The sequence below is a fragment of the Gopherus flavomarginatus genome, chromosome 11 (genome assembly GCF_025201925.1).
Source record: "Gopherus flavomarginatus isolate rGopFla2 chromosome 11, rGopFla2.mat.asm, whole genome shotgun sequence".
NCBI lineage: Eukaryota > Metazoa > Chordata > Testudines > Testudinidae > Gopherus > Gopherus flavomarginatus.
This window is the reverse complement of record NC_066627.1, coordinates 7,913,628-7,938,682: the sequence shown is the minus strand read 5'-3', so window position 1 is coordinate 7,938,682 and position 25,055 is coordinate 7,913,628. Positions and strand designations below refer to the sequence as shown.

The 25,055-nt window shown below is 47.4% G+C and overlaps 1 protein-coding gene and 1 pseudogene across 10 annotated transcripts in view; one reads left to right on the top strand and one right to left on the bottom strand.

Annotated features, from left to right (window-relative positions):
* The window catches only part of LOC127031107 (zinc finger protein 707-like), a 769,794-nt gene that overhangs the window by 388,573 nt on the left and 356,166 nt on the right, over window positions 1-25,055 (bottom strand). The window contains exons 5-7 of one of the 10 annotated variants that reach the window (XM_050917859.1): window positions 19,400-19,526; window positions 15,631-15,777; window positions 13,467-15,297 (exon numbers count right to left, since the gene is read on the bottom strand). The exons of 4 other annotated variants lie outside the window; for them this stretch is intronic. In XM_050917859.1, the coding sequence (XP_050773816.1) occupies window positions 14,504-15,297; window positions 15,631-15,777; window positions 19,400-19,526 (1,068 nt within the window). In that variant the 3' untranslated portion in view covers window positions 13,467-14,503. Of the gene's footprint in view, window positions 1-13,466; window positions 15,298-15,630; window positions 15,778-19,399; window positions 19,527-22,399; window positions 22,518-25,055 lie in introns of those variants that run through there. 5 more of the 10 variants (XM_050917861.1, XM_050917863.1, XM_050917864.1 and 2 more) reach the window with 5 other exon arrangements.
* LOC127031106 (zinc finger protein 345-like) overlaps window positions 1-25,055 on the top strand; it is a 565,317-nt pseudogene that overhangs the window by 356,598 nt on the left and 183,664 nt on the right.

The window sequence follows — 25,055 nt, the reverse complement described above, 5'->3', positions numbered from 1 at the left end:
TGCTTAGACAGTGATCTCCACAGGTGACCTAGGCCATCCTTTGTACTCTCTGCTGAGAACCCTCAGTCTCCCGTCCTCAGTCTCTACCCTGATTGGCTGAGCAGGGGGTTATTGACAGGGAGGAAACTCAGGTCCTTGTTGTTCTTTTTTAAGACCAAGGAAATAAGTCAGAACCAGTTCCATGTTTGACAAATTTTGATGCTTCTCTGCATTAATGGTCTCTGAGCAGTTGATGATTCTCTCTAACACTGCAGTTCTCAAATACTTGCTGAATAATTCTGTCACTGTTGTTGGTCTGGAGCTCATGTGAGAGCACTTTAAGGTCATTCAATGGATGAAATTCAAGTTCTGATGGTTAGTTTGAAAATTAGGGCTCTTGGGTCCTATTCCCAACCCTGCCACTGCCTGCCTGTGTGACCTAAGACAAGTCAATTCTCCTTTCTCAGCCTTAGCTTCTCCCTCTTTCAAGTAGAAATAATAATGATCCACTCCTACCTACTTCACGGTGGGTGGAGGATGGGGATTCATTGGAGAGTATCACTATAAGTAGTGCATAATATGAGGTGTCCTATCACGTTTACTCAGAGCAGATTAACACATAATAGAATAGCTGAAATAGTCTATTTGATTTGTATGTTTTTATTTTGAAATTGTTAACAGCAGCAACGACTTAGCTCATACTGAAGCTACTTATCTAATGTTTGAGATCCAAGTGTCTCCTCTTTGTGTGCGAGGAGACAATTTAACACACTGTGACAAACAGGAGATGCTTTTTTTTGGCAACAAAATATTTTTGCAAAGAACTTTTATCCCACTTGTTATGATTTCGAGAAACAAACTGGTTTAGTCTGAATGGGATTTTCTGACAGAAACAGTTTGAATGACATTTCCCCACCATCTTGATTCCTGGGCTCTATCCCTGCCTCTGCGGGGTTTGTTGTCCATTAGAACAGGAGTCGGAACTGGTGGCTTTTCTTTCTGGTTCTGCCACCACTTTGCTTTGTATGCCCTTGGGTAGGTCACTTCCCTTCTCTGGACCTCAGGCTCCTCTCATCTGTCCAATGGGAACAGGGAAAGTTCTTGAACTCTGGGCAGTTGTGAGCTTGAGTGAGATAAAGGGTATTAAAGCCCTCTGTGAAGGAGAAAAGGGAACTTCTCAGTGAGTGGGGATCCTCTTTGTATGGCCCCAATGGGGAAGGGAAGAGATGGTGTGGGTGAGAAGAGGGGCAGAAGGGGTCAAATGGGGCTAAACCAGAAATGAGGAGATTTTCTTCCTGTTAAAATATCCTGGAGTCTCATCGCTGAAAAGTCACATCTTTAGTTAGGTTTGAACCAGCAGCCTTTCAATTGCCAGGCAAAGGTGTGAACCACAGAGACTGATAACTGCCTGCTTCCCTGTTTTGCCTCAGAAGCACCTGCAGTGGTGCTACTAGTTAGTGCAGAAGGGATTATAGCTGGGGTTATAAGTTCAAGCCTTACCTTAAATACTGGTTTCTATTACCCCTGTAGCTTCCCCAACTTGTTTTGCCCAATTCACATGGAAAGTACCCTACTAGGAAAAGGAGAATAAATTCTGAAATGTGGAAGTGGGTGCTCAGCTTGGAAATATCCATCCTCTGCTGCCATGAATTCCAGTAGATTGTTCACTGTCAGAGAAAATTGATCTATTAGCTGCCAGGAAAGGTGTCTGGGCACCATATCTCCCTGCGTCTTCCAGTGCACCCCTGGCTCGGTCACGGCTGTAGATTCTATATGCATTGAGTCTAGCTGTTTTCTAAACCTTCCTAGCACAGCTGGTAGTGTCTCAATTTCATAATCTGAAGGTTTTGAGTTCAAGCCTCTCAGAAGACAATGGTTTTTGCTCCCCGCTTCAAATTTTCTAAAGGAAATCAGAGAAAAGAAACTACAGGACAGTATTTTCTAGGCACCCTCGCACCCATCTAACACACACACACAGAGACTCCTCTAAGGCATTAACTTTTCCTTCTCTATGGAGTTTGTACTCTCCATAGAGCAAAATATATCAAACATGCAAGTCTAAGCCTAATACAATAGGAAACTCAATACTGATAAAATCTCACCCTCAGAGATCTTCCAATAAGCTTCTTTTGCAGACTAGGCTTATTTCTAGTCTGGGCCCAATCTTTTCACCTGGCATAATCCTTGTTCCAGCTCAGGTGGTAGCTAGGGGATTTCTTATGACTGCAGCCTCCTTTCTTCTGTTCTACCCACTTATATAACTTTGGTACAAGGCAGGAATCTTTTGTCTGTCTCCTGGGAGAAAGCCCCAGGTTTAAGATGGATTCCTGTACCAAGTGACATGCTCACATGTCCTGTGAGACCCCAAGCCTTCATTCTTCCTGGCCTGACTCACAGATGGTGCAGGACAGAGCCATTTACAGTCAATTGTCCTGGTTAATGGGAGCCATCAAGAGTCCAAACCACTATTAATGGCCCACACTATGCATCATTACAACAGGACCTCAGAGTTATATTTCATATTTCCAGTTTCACATACAAGAATGATCGGTTCATACAAATACGATGAACACACACAGTAGATTATAAACTTTGTAATGCTACCTTACATGCATAAAGCATATTCCAGTTACATTATATTCACACTCATTAGCATATTTTAATAAAATCATACGGAGTGCAACATCATAGCAGGGAAAGGGTTTTACTGCAGCACCTGGGAGCAGTTGAGTTTCATGTTCAGGCTGTGGTATGAGTTTCTCCAGGTTTCTCGTAAGCACACAGGGCCCTTAGCAGGTGCTCTCGATACAGGAATGGCCCAGACGCGATAAAGTGATGGGAATTGCATTTTCCTTTTTAATTTTTGTATTTCCAATGACATTTCTGTTTGTGATTTCGTTTTGCTTTGTATAACTGTGTTTTCTCCTGGATTTGCTATTTAACTAAAAAAAGAATAAGGCCTCAGGGTGCCGGATGGAGGAGTAGGCTGGGGCTAGGACTGCTAAAAGAGCAAAAGCATCAGGTTTTCTGTATTGTTTCCTGCCCTCATTTTCTGACTAGATTTTCTTCTGCATGAAATTTGCTCAGTTGGTAGAGCATCAGGCTTTTAATCTGAGGGTCCAGGGTTCAAGTCCCTGGTCAGGTAGAAGAACAATCCATCAAGATTTTCAGAAGGTATCTCTTGAGGACTCTCTTTGACTTCAGTTTTTCCTTTTCAGAACTTGGCCTTTCCTAGGAAGGGCCCTTTACTGCTTGGGACTGAAGGTGCTACTTCCTCACCTGTCCACTGGCATTGCAGTCTGGAGGAAGAAAAGCGTCTGGGCCTGCAACAAAGTGCTGTGTGCTGATTTTTTGAGCAAATGTAGGGCTGGCCAGAAAGGCATGTTCCCACTGGTATTCCCTGACAGAAAAAAATGTCCCCACAGAGTCTTTCATGCCAGAAGTCACACAAGCTTAGCTGGTCCCATGGTGTAAGGGCTGGTGTTCAGAACTGTGAATCTTGAAATCAAAGCTCAAGCCCCAGTAGAACTTTGGGGTGTCTTCATTGCCAGCTAATTATCCTGGGATTTCCAAAGTTTCATCTTGCTCTTTCCAATGACATGGTATCCTATCTCTTGCCTGCTAGTTGTTGTGACTCGCACAAGAGGGCATGTTTGATCCGGAAGCGAGGCCCTCCCTTAGGCTCAGTCTGAATAGAGGTCAATGTAGCACTGCATGAGACAGGTCAATTTTATTTTGCTTTGTATAACTGTGTTTTCTCCTGGATCTGATATTTAACTAAAAAAAGAAGAATGTCTGTGGGCCCCACATGGAGAAGCAAGATGGGCCTAGGGCTGCTAAAGAAGCAAGACTAGCAAATTTTCTGCCATCTTTTTCTTGACTAGTTTCTCTTCTGCATCAAACTTGCCCATTTTTTTATGAGCCTGGCTAGCTCAATTGGTAGAGCGTCAGACTTTTAATCTGCAGGTCTAGGGTTCAAGTCCCTGGTGAGATGAGGAAGGGACATTTCCCCATATGATACTCCTCCAACAACTGAAAAAGGCGTCTCTTCAGGATGTTATTTCACAACAGTCATTTTTCCTCCAGGACTTGGTCTTTCCTAGAAAGGGCCACATACTGCCTAGGACGGAAGGGGCAACTTCCTCACATGCCCACTGGCCTCTCAGTCTGGATTAAGAAAGGCCTCTAGGAATGCAGCAAACTGTTACATGCCAACTTGGTGAGCAAATGCAGGGCTGCGCCCGCAGGGTCATCCACACCAGAACTCAGCAGAGATCTGGGGTTTCCCTATTGGTCCCATGGTGTAAGAGCAGCCCTCAGGACTTTGAATCCTGCAATCTGAGTTGAAGTCTCAGTGGCATCTGAGGACAATTCCTGTGCGACCTAATCCTGCTGGGTCTTCCAAGGCTCTGTCTTGCTCTCTCAAATGATATGAAAGCCTGCCTTTTGCCCGCTAGCTGTTGTGACTTGAGCACAAGAGGGGATGTTTGATCCAGAAGGCTGGCCGTGCTTGGAGTCCTGTAGGTAGAGATGGGAGCTTCATTTCCTCTGAGTCCTGAAGCTGGGCTGCAGCCTGGCCTAGGAGGCAGCCCTATTGGTTGACCAACTGGCCCAAAGTCACTTGGGCGATGTTGGTGTTCCCCAGGAATGCTGAAAGGCCTAAGGGAGGGAGGCTTAATACTCCTCCCTATCAGTCAGGGTGGAAGAGGAGGGCTGCAAGAGTGGGCAGGTTGATGAACTGGGCCTTCTAGCGTTCGGTTGGGGACATGGTGGGGAACACAAATTGGGAGAAGCAGTTGCTGGCCTGTGAAGAATGGCTCAGCCAGTGGTGTAAGTGGACCTTGTATTTACCTACAAAGCTGTGATGCTCAAGACCTATCTTCTGGCTACAGGGAATTTCCTCAGCCATGTATTTCCCCCTGCTCCACAAGTGCTGCTGAGGCTGAATATAATGACCTTCCACTTCTTGTGGGGCAATAGGATGTCCCTACCTAGACAGGAGACATGTGGCTTTTCTGCCATATTAGAAGAGAGGTTGGGCCTGGTGGGCTTTGAAGTCTTTTATGGCTTTACTTTTTTGTTTTTACATTTTCAGTGGGTGACTCCCAAGCAAGAGTTGACTCACCTGGTCTTTCTTTCTTCTCCTGCTCTTTCTCAGCAAGGGGAAGAAAAAGAAGCTCTCCTTCAAGCTGGAGTCAGAAGGACAACATAAGGATGACTTCCTGAGTGCCGGCTCCAGTCCGTTGCCCTACCAGCTGACCCATTGAAGGGCTGCCATCACTTTCTCCAGGTTCACCCATCGGTGTGTTCAGAATGGAGAGGGGTAACTAGTGGTGTTGCCCAACGGTGAGTCCTAGGACCAATCCTGTTCAACTTAGTCATAAATGATCTGGAGAAAGGGGTAAACAGTGAGGTGGCAAAGTTTGCAGATGATACTAAACTGCTCAAGATAGTTAAGACCAACGCAGACTGTGAAGAACTTCAAAAAGAGCTCACAGAACTAAGTGAATGGGCAACAAAATGGCAAGTGAAATTTAATGTGTATAAATATCAAGTAATGAACATTGGATAAAATAACCCCAACTATACATACAATATGATGGGGGCTAATTTAGTTACGGCTAACCAGGAAAGATATCTTGGAGTCATCAAGGATAGTTCTCTGAAGATAACCATATAGTGTTCAACAGCAGTCAAAAAAGCAAACAGGATGTTAGGAATCATTAAAAAAGGGATAGAGAATAAGACAGAGAATATATTATTGCCCTTATATAAATCCATGGTACACCCACATCTTGAATACTGCATATAGATGTGGTCTCCTCATTTCAAAAAAGATATACTGGCACTAGAAAAGGTTCAGAGAAGGGCAACTAAAATGATTAGGGTTTGGAATGGGTCCCATATGAGGAGAGATTAAAGAGACTAGGACTTTTCATTTTGGAAAAGAAGAGACTAAGGGGGGATATGATAAAGGTATACAAAATCATGAATGAGGTGGAGAAAGTGAATACGAAAAAATTATTTACTTGTTCCCATAATATAAGAACTAGGGGTCACCAAATGAAATTAATGCACAGCAGGTTTTAAACATATAAAAGGAAGTTCTTCTTCACACAGTGCACAGTCAACATGTTGAACTCCTTGCCTGAGGAGGTTGTGAAGGCTAGGACTATAACAGGGTTTAAAAGAGAACTAGATAAATTAATGGAGGTTAAGTCTATGAATGGCTATTAGCCAGGATGGGTAAGGAATGGTATCCTTAGCCTCTGTTTGTCAGAGGATGGAGATGGATGGCAGGATAGAGATCACTTGATCATTGCTTGTTAGGTTCACGCCCTCTGGGGCACCTGGCATTGGCCACTGTTGGCAGACAGGACACTGGGTTGGATGGACCTTTGGTCTGACCCAGTATAGCCATTCTTATACTCTTATGAAGGGAGGGGCAGGGTCCTCTGACAGAGTTTCTGTAGTGTAGTGGTTATTACGTTTGCCTAACACACAAAAGGTCCCTGGTTCAAAACCAGGCAGAAACAAAATTGCTTACTTTCCCTGGCTGTCTAGCAAAGCTCTTACTGCTGCCACTGGCATGTACCTGTGATAAACCCAACCCCTGCAGGACAGAGGGTGGGGAAAGGGGCTGAGAAAGAGCCTTGACATCAGCAGAGGAAAGCTAGAGGATCTGGACCAGTCACCTTCTGGAGCCTTATGGCTTGGTCTCCTCTGCCCTGGGAGCGTGGCCTATGGCAGCCGGCTCTTCCTGCTGGCCTCCTCTGTGTGACTTGCTAAAGGAGGAAGTGAGGTAGGAATGGGACAAAAGAGGAAAGTCGAGCCAAGGAAGGCAGACCAGAAGCTAAGTCGCTAAGTGGGGTTAGTAGAGCACCACGGTTCATTCTGCAAAGCCTGGGGAGGTGCGGTTGGCTGCTGGGAGGTAGAATCCTGTGCCTGCCTCTTGGCTTCCCAGGGATGGCTACTTGCAATCCATTAGAAGGATGGTTCTTGGTGAAAGGAAGACAAGCAAAGCTCTGGGAGGAAATCTGGGTGCGGGGTGCGGGCTTTCTGCTCGGGGGTTGGGGTGCAGGAGGGGTGGTGCTTACCCTGGGCACTGCAGCTCCCAAAGTGACCAGTACACACAACCCTGCGAAAGCAGCTCCCAGGTCAGTGGGGACAGTGAGTGTCCAGGTGCGGCCCCCAGAGCTCCCATTGGCTGCAGTTCCTGGCCAATGGGAGCTGTGGAGTTGGTTCTCGGGGCACAGGCAGCACATGGAGACACTCCCCCCACCCCAGAGGATGCTGGGACATGCCAGACACTTCTGGGAGCAGCACGGAGGGACAGAGGCAGAGTGGGCAGGGAGCCACCTTAGTGCTGCTGGCACATCTCTGCACACCCATGCGGGGGGGGGGGGGAGCAGAGGGCCTCCATGTGCTGCCTGGGGTAGGGGCAGAGCACAGAGCTGCCAGGTCTCGTATAGGAGTGGGTGGGTGGGGTCTTTTGGCCTGCAAGGTGCAGCAGGTCAGACTAGATGGTCACAGTGGTTCCTTCTAACCTTAAATGCTCTGAGTCTAAAAGGGAGAGGGAAGTAAAGGAAAAAAAACCCAAACATTGTAATACCAGGGTGACTCCACCTGCTCACAGTATAGTCCTGCCCCTTTCTTCCTCCCCTGGGTGTTTAATGACCTGAAGGACATTGATTCTCTCATTCCATTGATAAACTGATACAATGTGATGGAAATTAAACTAGTTTCCAGCTGAGAAAATAGCACCTCAGTGTGGTAGCTGGGAATTGAACCCAGGTCAACCGCTCAGAAGGCAGCTATGCTCACCACTATACCACCAACACATCTGGTGAAATTACTCCTTATGCTTGCCCAATGAGGCTAGGCCAGAATTGAGGCATTTTCCTGCCTGCTAAAATGTACTGGATTCTCTTCACAAAAAAGCCAAGCACCTCTATCTTCACCTGGGTTTGAACCATCAGCCTTTCAATTAGCCACCAACTTTGTTAATCACTGACAGAGGTAACTGCCTACTTCCCAAGCTTATCTATGAAGCACTTATAGGGATACAACTGGCTGGTGAGGGAGGCGCACTGCTGGGGTTATGAGTTCAGGCCTCACTCAATGCACAGGTTTTCATTAGCCACGGAGCTTCCCCCATTGCTTTGTCTCATTCACATGGAAAGTGCCATAGGAGGGTGATGAGAGTAAATTCTGAACTCTGAAATGCGGTGGTGGCCCATAGATTGGGATAAGGGGTTTGAAGAGAAAAAGCTCTAAGGGTATAAAACCAGACAGTCCCCAGGAGCAGGTACGGTACAACCCCTCAACAGGGAGCCATGGGGGGGCGGGTTTCACTCCCTCTGTGAAATGTCCTGAGAGGTATTTGAAGATGAAGATAACGCCATGGCTAACAGGTGACTGACAAGTCCTGGGTTCAAGAAAGGAAGGGACTTGGGTTAACAGTCTGAAAATTTGCGTTACCGTCACTGTCTGACCCCCCTTCAGCTCAGAGCAAGCTTGTATGTTGCTGGGTGGAAGACACAGATTCCTGCAGAGCAGGGGCAGCTGTTTCCATGGCAGAGACCCTGACACTTAGAGACTTTCTATACTTGCTGTTTTGAAGCAATTCAATAAAATAACAGTGGAGCTACAATGTCCGGTCCAATATTTCAGCCCCCTGGTGCAAAAACGCTATTTTAGAATCTACACGAGGCTTCCAGTGCTAGGACACCTGACCAGAGAGCTCAGTGGGGTATAACAGCTGCTGACTCTGAGGGTCCTGGGCTAAATCCACTTGCAGGTGAAAGTGTTTTGATTTATTTGACTGATAACGAGCACCAGCTACCAGGGGATAAGCCCTGCGAGTCGCTGCCACTGGGAAAGGGCAGGGGGAGAGGGAGCAAGAGAAGAAAGGCAGAGACATTGGAGACGAGGAATTGGGGGGAGAAGAAAGAGAGAACAGAGAGACAATAAATGATTGAAGCAGAACCGGTGTCCCAACTCGATCTTGCTCATCACAGGTGTTCAGAGAGACAGGTAGTTGCAGGTTTTCCAGTGTCAAGTCTGAACTTTGATTCTAACAATGTGAGTTCAAATATCAAGGGGATCTCCACAGACCTGATCTCTTCGCCCTTTCCCTTTTAGTATTTTTATTTTGACGTATTTGGCTTCTCTTTCCCCACCTGTATTGCAATTTGGGGATTATTTTTATTTTGCCTCCCTTTTGTTCATATCATTATAATTGTAACTGCAAAGGAATCTGCAGGAGCAAAAACTGACTCAATACTTTATTTCCCCATCATGCCAGAACATCATACAAACAGCTCACACAGCTGGAATCATAACACAGAAGGCCAGGAGATGGGAGATGCAGGTTTCCAAGTGTTCTTTCTCAGATGAAAACATTCCAGCCCCTTGTGTGCCTCCATTCTGTATGACCTGCTGGACTCTGACACACTTATTGTCTCATTCTATGGATGTGATTGTAACACAATGTGACTGAAATTAAACCACTTCCACACGAGGAGACAGAAGACAAAAAGCCATTATTGCACTGGCTGGGACTCAAACCCAGATCAACTGCTTGATCAACATCTATGCACAACACTATACCACCAATGCATCTAATATGAGTAGCTTTCCTGCAGGCTCTGTGTGCTGGCAAAGGGGGTGATATATGACCATGGAATTAATGAGCAGGGTGGATGGGCTGGAAGCTGCCTGACAGCAGGGAGCAGAGTTTGGATCCCAGAGTGACTGAAAGGGGGCAAAGGTGAAAACAGAGCTCATTGGGAGCTGGTCCCACCCCAGGAGAGGGGAACTGAAACTCAACTTCACTCATAGAAAAATCTTCCCTGAGAAGGAAGGGGACAGCTTGTTTTAAAGACAAGGTTTATGTTTGTTCCTGCTACATATGGAGGGGCTGGGTAGTGCTGATTCCAGCCCCCCCAGACTCTGGGAGGATAAGGAACAAATTCAGGCTGCCAGTTATCTGCAGGAGCGAGATGATTTTTTGACAGTGAGGGATGCCTCGTCCTAAAGGCCTTTGTCTGCCCCCTTCTAGTGACTGTTTGGTACCGGAATGCAGCCACCACTCCTGGGTCTCTGCTGGGGAAATAATGTTTCTGTGCAAAACACCAAAGCTTTTAACAGAAAGGAAGAAAAGGAGATGGCAACACAATGGGACTAGCACATGGAATGAAACACAAGATGCTTCTCCCACGTGCATTGACTTTTAACCTTGGTTGGGGTGTTGTTGTCTCCATGTTGGTCCCAGGGGTCCTCTGGGGGGCGCCTGACATTGGTCATTTTCAGAAGACTGGACAGTGGGCTAGATGAACTGGTCTGACTCAGTATGGCTGTTCTTATGTTCTAACTGCTGTTTAGGAAACAGACGACCTTTCAGGCTACACAAAACTGAAGCAGGGTGCTGGATTTGTTCCAAAGCTTGTCTCTTTCACCAACAGAGGCTGGTCCTCTACAAGCTCTTACCCTCACTCGCCTTGTCTCTCTTGGCCTCTGAAAAGTGTTTTCTCTCCACTCCCTTTGCAGAGAAGTTAAGTTTCCCTTTGGGCAACTATCAGGCAGAAGCAATTGTATTGACCGTGACACTAGAATTGAAGATTTAATATTATAAACAAATGAGTCTAAACCTGAGGTTCTGGTTTCCACATTGGTTTTTTAACTCAGTTCCCAATTCTCTTCTAGAAAGGCTTCCAGGCTGCCTGCCCAGCCCAGCAAAAGTGGCCAGGAGAAAGTCCACAATCCTGCTCTTTCAGGTAGTGGAAGGCTGCTATCAAATCCCCCCTCACTCAGTCAGTCTCCAGTCTGTGGCAGTGCATAGGATTCTTCCGTCCTAAGTGCAGGACTCTGCACTTCTCCTTGTTGAACTTCCTCAGATTTCTTTTGGCCCAATCCTCCAATTTGTCTAGGTCACTCTGGACCCAAACCCTGTCCTCCAGCGCTGGGATTCTTTACATGCTTTCACAGAGCGAAGTGCACATGTTCCATGATTTCATAGGGCAGACTTTTGTGCTATCGGGAGCTTTCCCTGTGCGAATTTGACAGGTGGATCAACATAGAGACACATTGTGACCTTTCTCAGGGTACTGAGGGCTGTGAGTCTCCTTGTTGCCACCTGCCAAGGAAGAGGGAGTTTTGCATTTGGCAGATGGATGTTAGTGACCAAACTCACCAGCCTGCTGGAACTCAAGGACCCTCCTCTGAGCTACAGCAGCCACCCTAATCCCTGAGTTCCTTCAGTGTGTCCACCTCTAGGGTCCAGCCCGGATCACCAGATACTTGGTGAAATCCCAGATCCTCTCTTCCTGAAGTATCCCAAGATACAGTAGCAATGGTCCACAGTAAAACTAGTATCTCACGCAGCACTTGAGTACAGTTATCGAACAAGCAAAAAAATTATTTAACGGGTAGAGATTTAAACAAACAAATGTGAGTGATGGAAACCAACTGTTATCAACTAAACAAAGGCAGAAAATGATAGAGAAAGGCCAGCACAAAAAACAGGGAGAGGAACAATAAGATACTAAAAGGACAATGGTTGGAACTCTCCATTTCTCTCAGTCTTTGGATTGATGGGTACTAGAGCTGTAGCAACAGTTGAGGAACCAGGGTAAATTAAATCAAATTAACTTTTCAAGATTAGCCATCATTTCCTGTATGACTAACAAAAACAAGACAATTTTCAGTTTTCCAAAATAATTCTGATTATCACACGGTCTCTTACTCTTTAAACAATAACTTCACCTATAATTTCATTTTAATTGGTAACAATAACATATTCAAAGATCACAAATTGTTGTCATATGTTAGTTTTCTTTTAATCCCTATTGCCAACAACTGAACGCTGGTTCTTATTGTGCTTTGTCCCAATGTAGGACCCAACCACTTCTGTGAGTTCATATATCTCTGGATCTTCTGCCATACGTGTTGGTAGAAGGGGTCTTCTATGTCGGAATGTTTGCATCATGGAGAAAAATACCTCTCTTTTCACACTTTCTAATCTTTCAAAGTAGGAGGAGGTAGAGAAGTAATGTAAATGCATAAAGCACAAGAGAAACCTCTCTGGTCTACACTAAAGACATTTATCGGGATAACTATATTGCTTAGGGGTGTGAAAAATCCACACAGCTGAGCAACGTAGTTACAGAGCCCTAATCCCCTGTGTAGATAGTGCTACATGAGCGAGAGAGCTTCTCCTGCCAACAAAGCCACCGCTGCTTGCGGGGGCTGCACTAATCAAGTCCGATGGGAGAAATCTCTCCCATTGGCTTAGAGCATCTGTAATAGCAGTGCTACAGCAGCGCAGCTACATTGGTGCAGCTGTGCCAACATCAGCTTAATTGTGTAGCCACAGCGTCTGCCACAAAACCATAGTATCAGGACTCAACATGCGAGTATCCGGAAGTCTGAAATTGGAGGCTGACAAATTCATCACCTCATTTGTTACCATCATTTCTACAGCCTGAAAGTCCTTGTTACCCAGCCAGGCAGCCAGTTTGGGATCCACAGGGAAGGAATGTCCTATGAAGCACTCTCTCTTTGCATCCAAACAGTGAAGGATGACTGTTCTCAGTCTAACCCTGGCATACTTTGGAAGTGTAATCAGGGACACTGAAGTAGGAAGTGGAGTTGTACAAACAATTTTCCTTGGGTCACCATAGCTTCCTTTACTGGGGTGGAAACCAAGAACTGGGTGTGGACTCTTTCAACCTCAGCTCTTTCCAAATCCTTGGTCTTGGATAGGGGAAATTTACACTTCTCTGAAGTAGAATCCTTTACAAAACCACTTAAAATCTCAGCAGTGTTAATGAGGAATGGCTTCCTGAAACATACCCAATTTTTCTTTAATTCAGTGGTACGGGTCCAGGAAAGGGACTGGATACAGGCCTGGATCAGAATCTTCGTTAGTTACCAGAGCTGGAGATTCTATTAAAAAATGGGCATTTTTCTGAAGATATTACATTTTCAACACTGGTTTTATTTTATACACATCTTTAGAACCTACAAAGGATAAATTCGACAAAAACTCCATTTCTATTTCCTCAACATCTGTGTCATGAACGGCTGCATTTCCCATAGCATAGGATTAGCTAGGAAAGATCTTCTGTAGGGCCTGGGTTACAAATGCTTTGGGAACCAGATACATGAGCATTTTGCCTAGTTCAAAACCACTTACCATGGAATTCTCTTCCCAGATCTCGGAGACAATATTGCCTTAAATAACTGAAATACGCTGTGATCATATGCACTTCCTTCAGTTAGTTGGGGTTGTGCTGTTGTTCACCATTTCTGAGTGGAGATTTTAAATCACTGCTGTTTCTTTGTTAGCCTGTCCAGTAAATTAGAGAGTTCTCTCCTGTTGATAGAACTGCATTTCAACTTTCTCCATGTCATTATGCAGGGATGGGGAAAAAGCAAAACTGAAATCATAAATGAGGACTTTAGCAAAGGGTCATTGTCTTAAATTCTTCAATAAATTTGAGATACATCCTATCAAACTGAACTAATATCCAACTGGGTGACCAAACACAGCCTTCAGGAAAGATAGAAACCCACATCACAGAGAGAGAATACATTACAAAGAAAGCGTCAAGTGAAATTCCAGAGCAGGTTACATCTGATTATTCAGAACCGGGACAAGAGATTCTCCCACCACATTGTCCTCTGATCCATTCAAACCTGCTTCCCTCATCCCTGTCTCCATAGTCAGTTATGTTATTTACGAAATTTTTTAGTATCCTAGCATCCCCATGAGGGAAAAACACCCCTCTTGCCAGAAATGGCTTTACAATAAATGGAACCTGAGATTTAAACTCTAAATGATCACACTCTATTTGGGATCCATTTGAATTCCCCTCCCAGGACTTTGACACTTTCATCTCCAGTCACAGCGACTCTTATATAGGATTAAAGTAGTAAAAACATCATCTGCAAGCACGGACAACAGAGAATGCTTCATCACATGACACTTTGAGAAGTGGATGGATAGAATGTGATGAACATAAACTCTGCATGGCTCAGGCAAAAGATAACAGTTCTGCAGTGAAGGGGAAGGAGGGAATCTTTGAGTCACCCCATCTCCTTCCAGTGTCACGGAAGCTGAAATTATACTTTTTTCCTGCCCCAGCTCCTCTTCATTTACATCTAATTTGAAAAATTCCCAATATAACTGCTCTTCAGCACAACCCAAAGCAACGTGAGAACAACTGTCAATGATACAATCTCTATCACTGGTGACTCTAACAATAACTTTGCAATAGGAGGAATGGTATAAATGTGACGCTCCCTGGTTCCTCATAGGAAGGGCACACTCAAATTACTTGTGGGACAATAGAAAGGACAAATAGGTCCACCTCAAAAGAGGGCGAACTGCAAAAGGCAAAAATGGGCCACTCATCTGGACAAGCTGAGGGATAACGGTGCTGCAAACAGTTCAAAGAGCTTTAAAAGTTACTATGTGGGAATCAGGAAAAGTATTAAAGAAAAGAGAGTCTTGATAGCCCTAGAGATTTTTACAATGTTGATCTCCTTTGCAGATTCTCTGATGGCTAACATGGGCTGAGTGCCAAGAAAAGGTTTTCCCGCACTCACTGCATTCATAGGGCCTCTCCCCTGTGTGGATTCTCTGATGCTCAGAAAGGGCTGAACTCTTAATAAAGCATTTTCCACACTCACAGCATTTATACGGCCTCTCCCCTGTGTGAATTCTTTGATGGGCAATAAGGTTTGAGCTATGATTGAAGGTCTTCCCACACTCACGGCATTCATAGGGCCTCTCATCTGTGTGGATTCTCTGATGCACAGAAAGGGCTGATCTGTGAGTGAAGCTTTTCCTACACTCACGGCATTCGTAGGGTCTTTCCCCTGTGTGGATCCTCTGATGTCTAGAAAGGGCTGATCTGTGAGTGAAGCTTTTCCTACACTCACTGCATTCATAGGGCCTCTCCCCTGTGTGGATTCTCAGATGAACAGAAAGGCTTGATCTGTGAGTGAAGTTTTTCTCACACTCAGTGCATGTATTTTTTCTCTTTCGCCTAAGGATTTCCTGTTGTGTTGTGGTTTCCATGAGGACCTTCTGAGTTCCCCAACAGGAAATACATTTATCCAATTTCTCCCCTGGCTGGTTTCTCTGCTCTCTTTCTGGTCTGTGCTGAATCTCAAAGGAGTTTCCCTGCTCATTACTCCTGGACACATTCCTTTTCGATCTTTGCAATAATGCTCTGTGTTTATCCACTTGCTCAACATTTTCCTTCTGAGAATTCTGCTCCTCTTTCTCACATGCCATTGCATCACCTGCTGTGATAGAGACAGAAATCTCAAACAGGGATGGAAAGGGGGAAGACTAAACCAAAACAAAGGCTGAAGACAGGTCAAATAAAAATCAGGAACTGAACTCCCCCAAACTCTTCCCCTAAATAGGACAGAGGAGGGGGATGAATTCAGCCTTCACATCCCATCCAAATACGCAGGGGGAAGGGAGGAAGCTAATGCCTGATGTTTGCTAGGATCTACAGGAAGCCATGAGCTATATTTACCCTGAGAATACAACCCCTGCTAGGGACAATAATGAACTGAAAGACCTCCCAAGGGCTTTGATGGGCATACCAGATGTTTCCTTCAGGCACTTACAGATTCTGAGTTGGTTTAATGTTTTCCCACCTGTGCGGGGAGCTCTCAGGATCTCTCTCTCCTCAGAGCCCTGGAGGTCTGGGACCCATGGCTCTTCCCCTTGTTCCAGCTGGGAGATCACATCAGGCTGGGTAACAGGAAACCTTGCTGAGATGAAAGAAAACAAAGGAGTTCAGTTGATTTCATAAGACTTTGTCATAAAAAACATTCTGTTTATTTAACTTCAGTGCTTAGTGTGACCTGGTTGGCCAGAGGCAGTTCTCACTGAAAATACCAAGATCAGGGCAGGCTGAAAAAGAGATCACCCACACGGGTTATCGAGAAGCTGAAAAAAGAAATTACACAGCCCCCTTTATTGCATCCCAGTTTTCTGACTCCCAATCAGCACCTAGATTCAGCACAGTGAGAGGTTATTTAAAAACTGCTCACATAAACAAAATGATCTTCTGACCCCAAAGGTCAGCCACATTACCAGGTCAGCACAGGTTTGGATCTTACCCAAAATACGACACTGCCAGCCAATCCTTATTTCATTTAAACCTTTAGTTTAGATGCTAAAGATAGAATGAAGTGAAATGGGAAAGCAGTCAGATACATTCCAAAATGGATAGATCAGGTTCTTAGCAGTATTAGTGAGTTGCCGGTGTGAAAGTCTGTCTGGAACACATCCACAGCTTGGATGGGTCATTCAGTCCTTTGTTCCAGGGTTCAGTTTGTAGAGAAGTTGCTCCAGAAGTAGGAAAGGGGATTGAAGATAAGATGGAGATGATGCAGCTGTGCTTTACATTCCTTTTGCTATGTGGCTTGTTCTTCCTGTGTCCCAAACACAAGATTCACAGCACATGGTATGGAAAAGCCTTGGAGGTCTCAGTACACAGGCTTACCCAGGAATGTCTTGCTGACTCAATAGGTGTATCCCCTTGGTCCTTTCCATGGGCTCATTGTACAGCTGATGACCCTCAATGGGCCATCAAACAGGCTAGGCAGTGTTAATGCCAATATGTCTGGAGGTGTCGCCCAGAAACACTGCCCAAGTCTGGAAATACAGATATACCCTACATATCTATAGCTCACAGTACAAAGGTGATAGAAACATAGAAACAAAATGATCATACCTGGAAAATCATAACATTTTCCCTGACACCTTCCATGGCATATCTAGCACAATTCATTGCAATTTTATCAGATTTTATTATTTTATTATTAATACCAAAGTGTCTCACAATTCCATATAGTGTCACACTTGGTAAACCAGTGAATTTCCAGGACCAGTTCCCCAGGTCCATGAAGATGCCGAACACTATGCTTAGAGGGATTGAAATACCCACCTATCTGCTGGGAACACACACACAGACACTGTGTCAGTCTGTACCCGTGTTCACTCTTCTAGAAAATTATGATCAATTTTGTACACAGTATGGCTTGTGAGGTATCACTTGAAAACCCATAACCTACTGAATATTATCCTCCTGTTAAAATGTGTAGTAACACTGTATGTAAAGTTATGAGATTTTACAGTATGATATTACTGAAAAAGTTACAGTTCTGGGGAACACCCACAGACCAGTTCCTCAGAGACAGCAAGGCAAACAGCTGGTCAAATAGCCATTCTCCTGCAGGGGGAAGGTGTGAAGAAGACATCTACATTCCATCACAGGGACCTCTTGAAGCTGTTGTGGAAAATGACCACACGACTGATTTTCAATCAGCTCAGCCTGAGGCTCTTTTCTTGGTTACAAGCATGCAGGGGGCAACAGCTATTGGAATACTGTCCCCCCGAGCTAAAAATCACACAAGCCTTTTAAAGCTTAAAGCCACAAACAATGACACATAGGCTGCACATTAATTACCTTATTTGGAATATATTGCAAAATATGATGCAGGTCAAAAGCAAGCTGAACAATCAGTTTTTCATATCCGGCCTCTCCTCTTATTGTTATTCCTGGTCTAGTTTGTGATTTGACTTTTCTAACACTTCCACTGTGGTTATGTTTCACAATCTCGGTTATTTCAAATCAGTGTGTTTGGGAACTTTCCACTTCACCTACTTAGGCCCCTTCGGCACACAAAGCCATTGTTCCCCAATTTGGGGACTTTCCATTCCACTTTGCCTTTCTCTGCCCTTTACACAGAGAAACAAGCTCAGCTAATATTTTAGGCCTATTAGCTTGACCAAAGCTCCAAAGCTCTTTCTGTAGACTTTCCCGCATAATTCTCACATCTCCAACAGACAGCCTGTCACCGTGACTGAGCTGAGAACTGAAGTGGTTTCTAGTACAAAGGACTGAATTATAAAAAGAGGTGAGGAAAATGCATGAGACACACTCTCTCTCCCCTTTCCCTCTGCTCATGACAACTCCTGAAGAACTGAACGTGGGCGGCAGAGGTGGGTTAGGCCGAGTCCTGGCTGAAAGGAAAACCAGCCTGTCTCAGCACAGGGTGACAGAAACATTTGCCTTGAATCCGTTTCAGCTTGTTAACTTAAACATTAGTTCAGTGTTTTATCTTGCATTTATTTTGTAAACAATTCTGAGCTTTATGCCTCATTATCTGTATCTTAAATTTTTTTTTGATAGTTAACAATCTTGTTTTATTCTTTATCTAAGCAGTGTGGTTGTATTAAAGTGTGTTGGAAACTTCATCTGGGATAACAAGGCTGGCGCACGTCATTTTCCACTGATGAAATGACAGACTTCATATGAGCTTGCGTTGTTCAGGAGTGTGCTGGACAGGGAAAGATGCACATTTCTGGGGAAAGTCAGGGAGCAGAGAATTTTCTGGGGTTCTCCTGTGAGGTACTGTAGTTTGTGAGTCACTGACTAGCAGCACTCAAAACTGTGTAGCTGGGAGTGAGTTACATGCTGGAGACCATGTGTGAACTGCCCAGGAGTGGCTGCTCTCACAGCAGAGCAGTGGAAAAGGCACCCCAGCTTGGGAACTGAGGGGACAGAGCTGTTCAACAGTCCAGGTTGCACTGTGGTTAATATCACAGGCACTCAATTTCAAAGAGTCTCCTAAAACACAGAGAAAGTAAATCTATGTCCCAGAAATCGAAGACTCCAGAGAGAGGGCAAGTCTCCCTGGCACTGCTTCTTGCTGACAGAGAGGTCCAGAGACAGAGACAAAGAGAGAGAGTCCTGGGGAAGCTGGGAACAGGAAGCATGGGCTGGTGGGCTTCGGTGGAGAAAGGGAACAAGAAGGGCAGGGATATCACTGAATTCAGGATCTCAGCAGTACTAGATGTCAGGATAACATACACTGCAGCCCATTGGAAAACATAATCCCAACTATATATACAGAATGATGGGGTCTAAATTAGCTGTTTCCACTCAACAGAGAGACCTTGGAGTCACTGTGGATAGTTCTCTGCAAACATCCACTCAATCTGCAGCAGCAGTGAAAAAAAGTGAACAGAATGTTGGGAATCATTAAGAAAGGGATAGATAATAAGACAGAAAATCTCCTATTGCCTCTATATAAATCCATGGTACGCCCACATCTCGAATACTCCATGCAGATATGGTCGTCCCATCTCAAAGAAGTTCACTTGAGCAAACAGGAGCTATTTGACACTGTGCGATACGGCTCCTGTGCCCTGTTCCCAAAATGTTCTGCAGCAGGGGAGGGCCTGTGGCAGTGTGTGTGTGTGTGTCACTGGCATATTGGGATGATGCTGAAACAGGCCAGAGTAGAGGTGGCATTGTGGGGTTGGCATGAACCTTATCTCTTCATTTTCTACTCCAAGAACTAAGGGGATGGGAATCCTTACCCAATGAGGTCACATTCTCATAGTTCTCCTGCATGACATCTCTGTAGAGGGCTCTCTGAGGGGGCTCCAGCAGAGCCCACTCTTCCCTGCTGAAATACACAGCCACCTCCTCGAAGGTCACCGGCCCCTGAAAGAGCAAGAGTCCAACACTCAGTACGTGATGTCCCACTCTCAGCCCCACTCTTTGTGGGGGAGAGGAACCAATCAAATGCAAGCTCTGGGTGGATCATAGTTAACAGAGTCCCACCCCCACCCTGCAAAGAGCATCCTGGAAACACCAGGTTAAGGGGACCAAGACAGAGCCCCTTGTCTCTCCCAGCAGATCCATAACCCCCCTACTAGCCACCGACTGATACAGGAGATGGAGCCCCTAGCAGGGTCCAGGGAGAGCTCCCTGGTAGGAAGCCCAATAACCTCATCGTGAGTAGCTGGATATGAAGAGAGAGGCAGCTCCCCTAAACCTCACTGATGGGTGCCCCCTTCATATCTCACAGCAGCCGCTGGTTAGTCAGGTCGGGCTCCAGCACTGGGAGTCTGGTCAGTTTGACTAGCTCTATGAAGGTGGGTTATTCTCAGTTTCACAAATTAGGGTATTTCCACCACCTAATCTCATGGGTCTCTTCCTAGAATCTAGGCCACTTAATAAACAACTCCCAGCAGGTTTATCTCAAGCTGTCCTCCTCCCTTCCCCACCCTGTGCATTTCCTGCCCCGCTCCAACCTCCAAAACAGACTGTGCAAATCTTCCCATCTCTGGTGTATTTGCTGTCCCTCTCCCGCCCTGCAGGAACTCACCAGCAACCTCCCGATAATCTCTACCTTAACAGGCTCCCCTGCACCCATTTCTCTTCCCTCTCCCTTGGGAGGATGGAATGAGCTGGAGCAAAAAAAGGACGTCATTCTACAACCTGTCTGGGTGAGAAGGGCAGTTGTGGGGGTTTCAGAACAGGGTTTAGTTAATTTCACCAGATGATTCTCCCAGGCCCTTTCCCTGCAGACAGACACCCCAGTTTCTGCCATGCTGAGAAAGAGATCAAGCATGTTATTACACTGTAGACCTGGCCCCTGCTGCCAGGCTAAGCCCACAGAGAGATTTTTAACCTCCCTTCTCCCTCCCCTCACCTCATAACAAAGTCTCTGAACACAAGGCTAGAAAAAAGCAGAACCAAAGGAGTCACTGTGAGAGATTCCCTCGGACACTGACAACACGGCAGCCACACCCCAGCAAGGGAATATGGAGTCAGGAACTGGCTTTTCCTGTCTCTGATCCTTGTTTTGTTCACTGGAAAGTGGCTCTGCCCAGGGATGCAGCAATACATGTGTCTGGCTGGACTAGAGAGCTGGAAATCTCTCCCCCCGACTCATTTCTCCCACTGCCCCTTTCAGTCTCTCCTTCCCCTGTCCTCTCTTCCTGCCCCTCTGGCTGGGAAAGTCCCATTCCTGGGGGTTTTGCTCTCCCATGGCTGGATTTTCTCCTGGTAACCGCTAATGGAAGGAGAAACGAGGAAGGGCTGTTTGTGCAGAGTCACTTTCTTGCCAGACCCTAGGACATTCCCTGAGGTCTTTCAGTTACCTGGAGTCTGTGGTAGAATTGGTATTAACAGGGCCCAGGGCTGCCCTAGGGGGCTAGTACCAGCTGGAGAATGTCATCCCCTGGGCCAGGCAGAGAAGCAGCTTTAATTAAGGTCACTTCCCAGCACAGAAACCCACTAGGGAGCAGCAGCTGCCAAGCCTGGTCTCCCAGATCACAATGGAGACTACAGCATCTGACTCAGGAAGCTGAACCCCAATATCCTGAGCAGAGAGGGACAGAGCATCTAAGCAGCTTCCCTCCTTTAGCTCTCTGGTGAAATACACAGCCACCTCCTCGAAGGTCACCGGCCCCTGAAAGAGCAAGAGTCCAACACTCAGTACGTGATGTCCCACTCTCAGCCCCACTCTTTGTGGGGGAGAGGAACCAATCAATGGCTCTGTGAGCCCCTCCTCACAGGTAGAATTGCTGATCCCATTCGCCTCACTGTCCTTCTTGAGTCACTCCTTATCTTTCCACGCAGTGACCCTGGATTAACATTGGTCTCAATGTTCAGAGCAGCGGCTGTGTTAGTCTGTATCCGCAAAAAGAACAGGAATACTTGTGGCACCTTACAGACTAACAAATTTATTTCAGCATGAGCTTTCGTGAGCTAAAGCTCACTGCTTCGGATGCATAAAATTGGTCTCAGTGAAACCAGAGTTCAGAAATGAGTCTAGAATGCTGTGGAAGAGACCATTGTGTGGCAGTGCTGACCCCCTTCCCACCTCCCTCACCCCCAGATCTAGGATAAGGGCTGGGGGGGAGGGAATGAATATTCCCAATGGAACTGGAAGTTCCTGCAGTTTTCAAGAGAGGAGAAAAGAAACATCAGTGATTTCACCTCACAGTGTTTGACAAGTGGCTAGAAAGTTATGACAGTAACTCGGCCTGGCCGGGGACTGCCTGGCAGTGCTTGGAGCCAGGATTCTGGCACAAACTGGTCAGGGAGAAGGATCAGGGTTAGTAACGGCCCCCAGACACCCCCCAGTACCCAGAGCCCAGACCCCCCAGCCAGGGTCCCCAGACACCCCCACAAACCCAGCCAGGAGCCCACCAGATATTCCCTGGCACCCAGTCCGCAGAGTCCCTGGCCAGGGATCCCAGATACCCCTCAAAACCCCACCAGCCACAATGAGAGCTGGACACTGGCGAAATGGAGAGAAAATGGGGCACAATGGGGGGAGGGGAACAGGGAACTTCTCAGGGGTTTGAGGGAAGGGGGGGTCACCCTGGGTGCTGCTCGTTGCTCTCTAGGGATCTCAGCCCCTCCCCCTTTCTCTCCCCGCTCCTCGGGGGTCACCTGCTCTTCCCTCCCCCCCCCCGGCCATGTCCGGGCTGCACAGACATTTCCCGCCCGCCCCCACAGGGGGTTAATGAAGGGCTCTCCCGCCGCGATCTGCGCATGCCCAGAGCTCCAAGGGCACAAACCCTTCTCCGTCCCGGGAGAGGCTCCAACGACCCCGCGCGAGCCAGGCAGAGCCGGAGCGGCCCGAGCGCGCTGGTAGTCCGGATCCACCTCCCTCGTCAACGTCACTTCCTGTTCAGGGAGAGTCAGGAACTACATCTCCCAGCCTGCCCCGGGACCGGTTCCGCCCTCTCCAGCCAAAGTAAAGGAGATCCCGGGGCTAGGCAGACCGTCTCCCCACCCCTCCTCCTTTTCCCCTGCTGAGAGACCGGCCCCGCCCCCCGCCTTTTCACAGTTCCTCATCCACACAATCAGGGTTACAACACTCCACATCCCATGCCCCAATAACAAATAAACTGGGGATCCCACAGCTGCCAAAGCTAGACGTAGGTATCTCTGACCCCACGAATCCCCTAAGCCACGACGAGACCCCTCCAGCACGGACATAGGTATCTCTGCCCCCACAACCCTCCTAAGACCCCCAAAACCCCTCCAGCCTAGACGCAGGTATCTGTGCTCCCCGACAACCCCCTAGGCCGTGATGGGACCCCTCAAGCCCCGACATAGTTATCTGAGCTCCCCACAACCCCCCTAAGCCCCCCGGAACCCCTCCAGCCTAGACGCAGGTATCCGTGCCCAACACGAACCCCCTAAGGCCCCCAGAACCCCTCTTGCCTGGATGAAGGTATCTGTGCCCCCCACAAACCCCTAAGCTCACCCAGGATCCCTATATCCTGGACGTAGGTATCTGTGCACCCTCACGAACCTACTGATCCTCCCAGCGACCCCTACAGCATGGACGTCGGTATCTGTACCCCAGAATGCCCCAAAGCAACCCCGGGACCCCTACAGCCTTGAAATAGGTATCTGTGCCTTCCCCACAACTCCCTAATACCCCCAGAACCCCTCCAGCCTGGATGTAAATATCTGTGACCTCCAGGAACCCCCTAAGCCCTCCCCAGGACCTCTCCAGCCTGGACATAGGTATCTCTGCCTCCCACAAGCCCCCTAAGACCCATAGGGCCCCCACCAGCCTGGTTGTAGGTGTGTGTACGCCACACAAACCCCCTAAGCTCCCCAGCTCCCTTCCAACTGGGACGTAGGTATCTGCACAACCACAACCCCTTAAGTCCCCCAGGGACCTCTCCAGACCATACGTAGGTTTCTGTGCCCCTCCTCAACTCCCTAAACCCCCAGGGACCAATACAGCCTGGACGCATGTATCTGTCTCACCACAACCCCTTAAGCCATCCAGGGACCTCTCCAGCCTGGATGTATATATTTGTGTCCCTCATGAAGCCTCAAATCCCCACCAGAACGCCGTCAACCTGGACGTAGCTATCTGTGCCCCCCACGACCCCTGAGCCCCCCCAGGGATCTCTACAGCCTCTACATAGGTGTGATGCTCTGTGCATTACCCTGCGTGGCCACATGGTGCCACTATAGCTCCATGCAGGAAATGCTCTGGGCATTACTGTGATGGAGTAGGGACTGTCTGTGTGGGGGATGGGAGAGCAGCAGGTGACTTTAGGTGAGGGACAGGACCTAAGCCTGTAACTCAAGCTAGGCAGGGGGGAAGGGGTCAGCACCTTTGCCCGGGAAGCTGGACACAGCAAGGGGCCAGCTGGAGGGAGTTGGGTTAGTTCAGTTTCGGTTTTGGGCTGGGTGGTTGGAGTTCAGGGAATCCCAAACTGGGAACTAAGCTTCCTGAACCCCCAGAAGGACTCGATTGTGGGGTCCTGCTTGTGCCTCCAAACTCTGCTGTATCCTTCGCTCCTCTTGTCCAATAAACCTTCCGTTTTACTGGCTGGCTGAGAGTCACTGTGTGTCCCAGGAAGAGGGGTGCAGGGCCGGACTCCCCGACACTTCGTGACAGACCCTAAGCCCCTCCGGGACCCTTGCAGCCTGGACGTAGGTATCTGTGCCCCCCACAAGCCCCCTAAGCTCCCCAGGGACCTATATAGCCAGGACATTGGTATCTGTACCCCATATAGACTCCATAAGCCCCCTGGGACACTCCGGTGTGCACGTAGGTATATGTGCCCCTCCGAAACCCCCAACACCCTCCCCGGGATATCTACAATCTGGACGTAGATATCTGTGCCCCTCATGGAACCTCTATCCCCCCCTGGAACTGATACAGCCTGGACATACGTATCTGTGCCCACCCCAACCCCTAAGACTCCGTGATACCTCTACAGCCTGGACATAGGTATCTTAGGCCCCCACAAATCCCCTAAGACTCCCAGAACGCCTCCAGCCTGGACATAGGTATCTATGTCCCCCACTATCCCCCTAAGCCCCCCTGGTACCACTACAACCTGGATGTAGGAATATGTGCCCCCCCACGAAACCCTCTAAGCCCCCCTGGGACCTCTAGAGCCTGGAGATTGATATCTATGTCCCCCTCAAAACTCTCTAAGCCTCTCAGAGACCCCTATGGCCTGGACATAGGTATCTGTGCACCCCAAGGCCCCTAAGATCCCCCAGACCCCTACAGCCTGGATCTAGGTGTGACGGTGCTTCCTGTGGGAGCCAGCTCAGGTCACTCAATCAGGGTGAACTGCAAACAAAACAGGGCAGACAAATCCCAAACGCTGATGGTGATTTCTATACTTAAGTTTACCAAGCCAGCACAAAACAGCTTCTGTAGTACCTCACTGGTTACTTAGAAGTTTA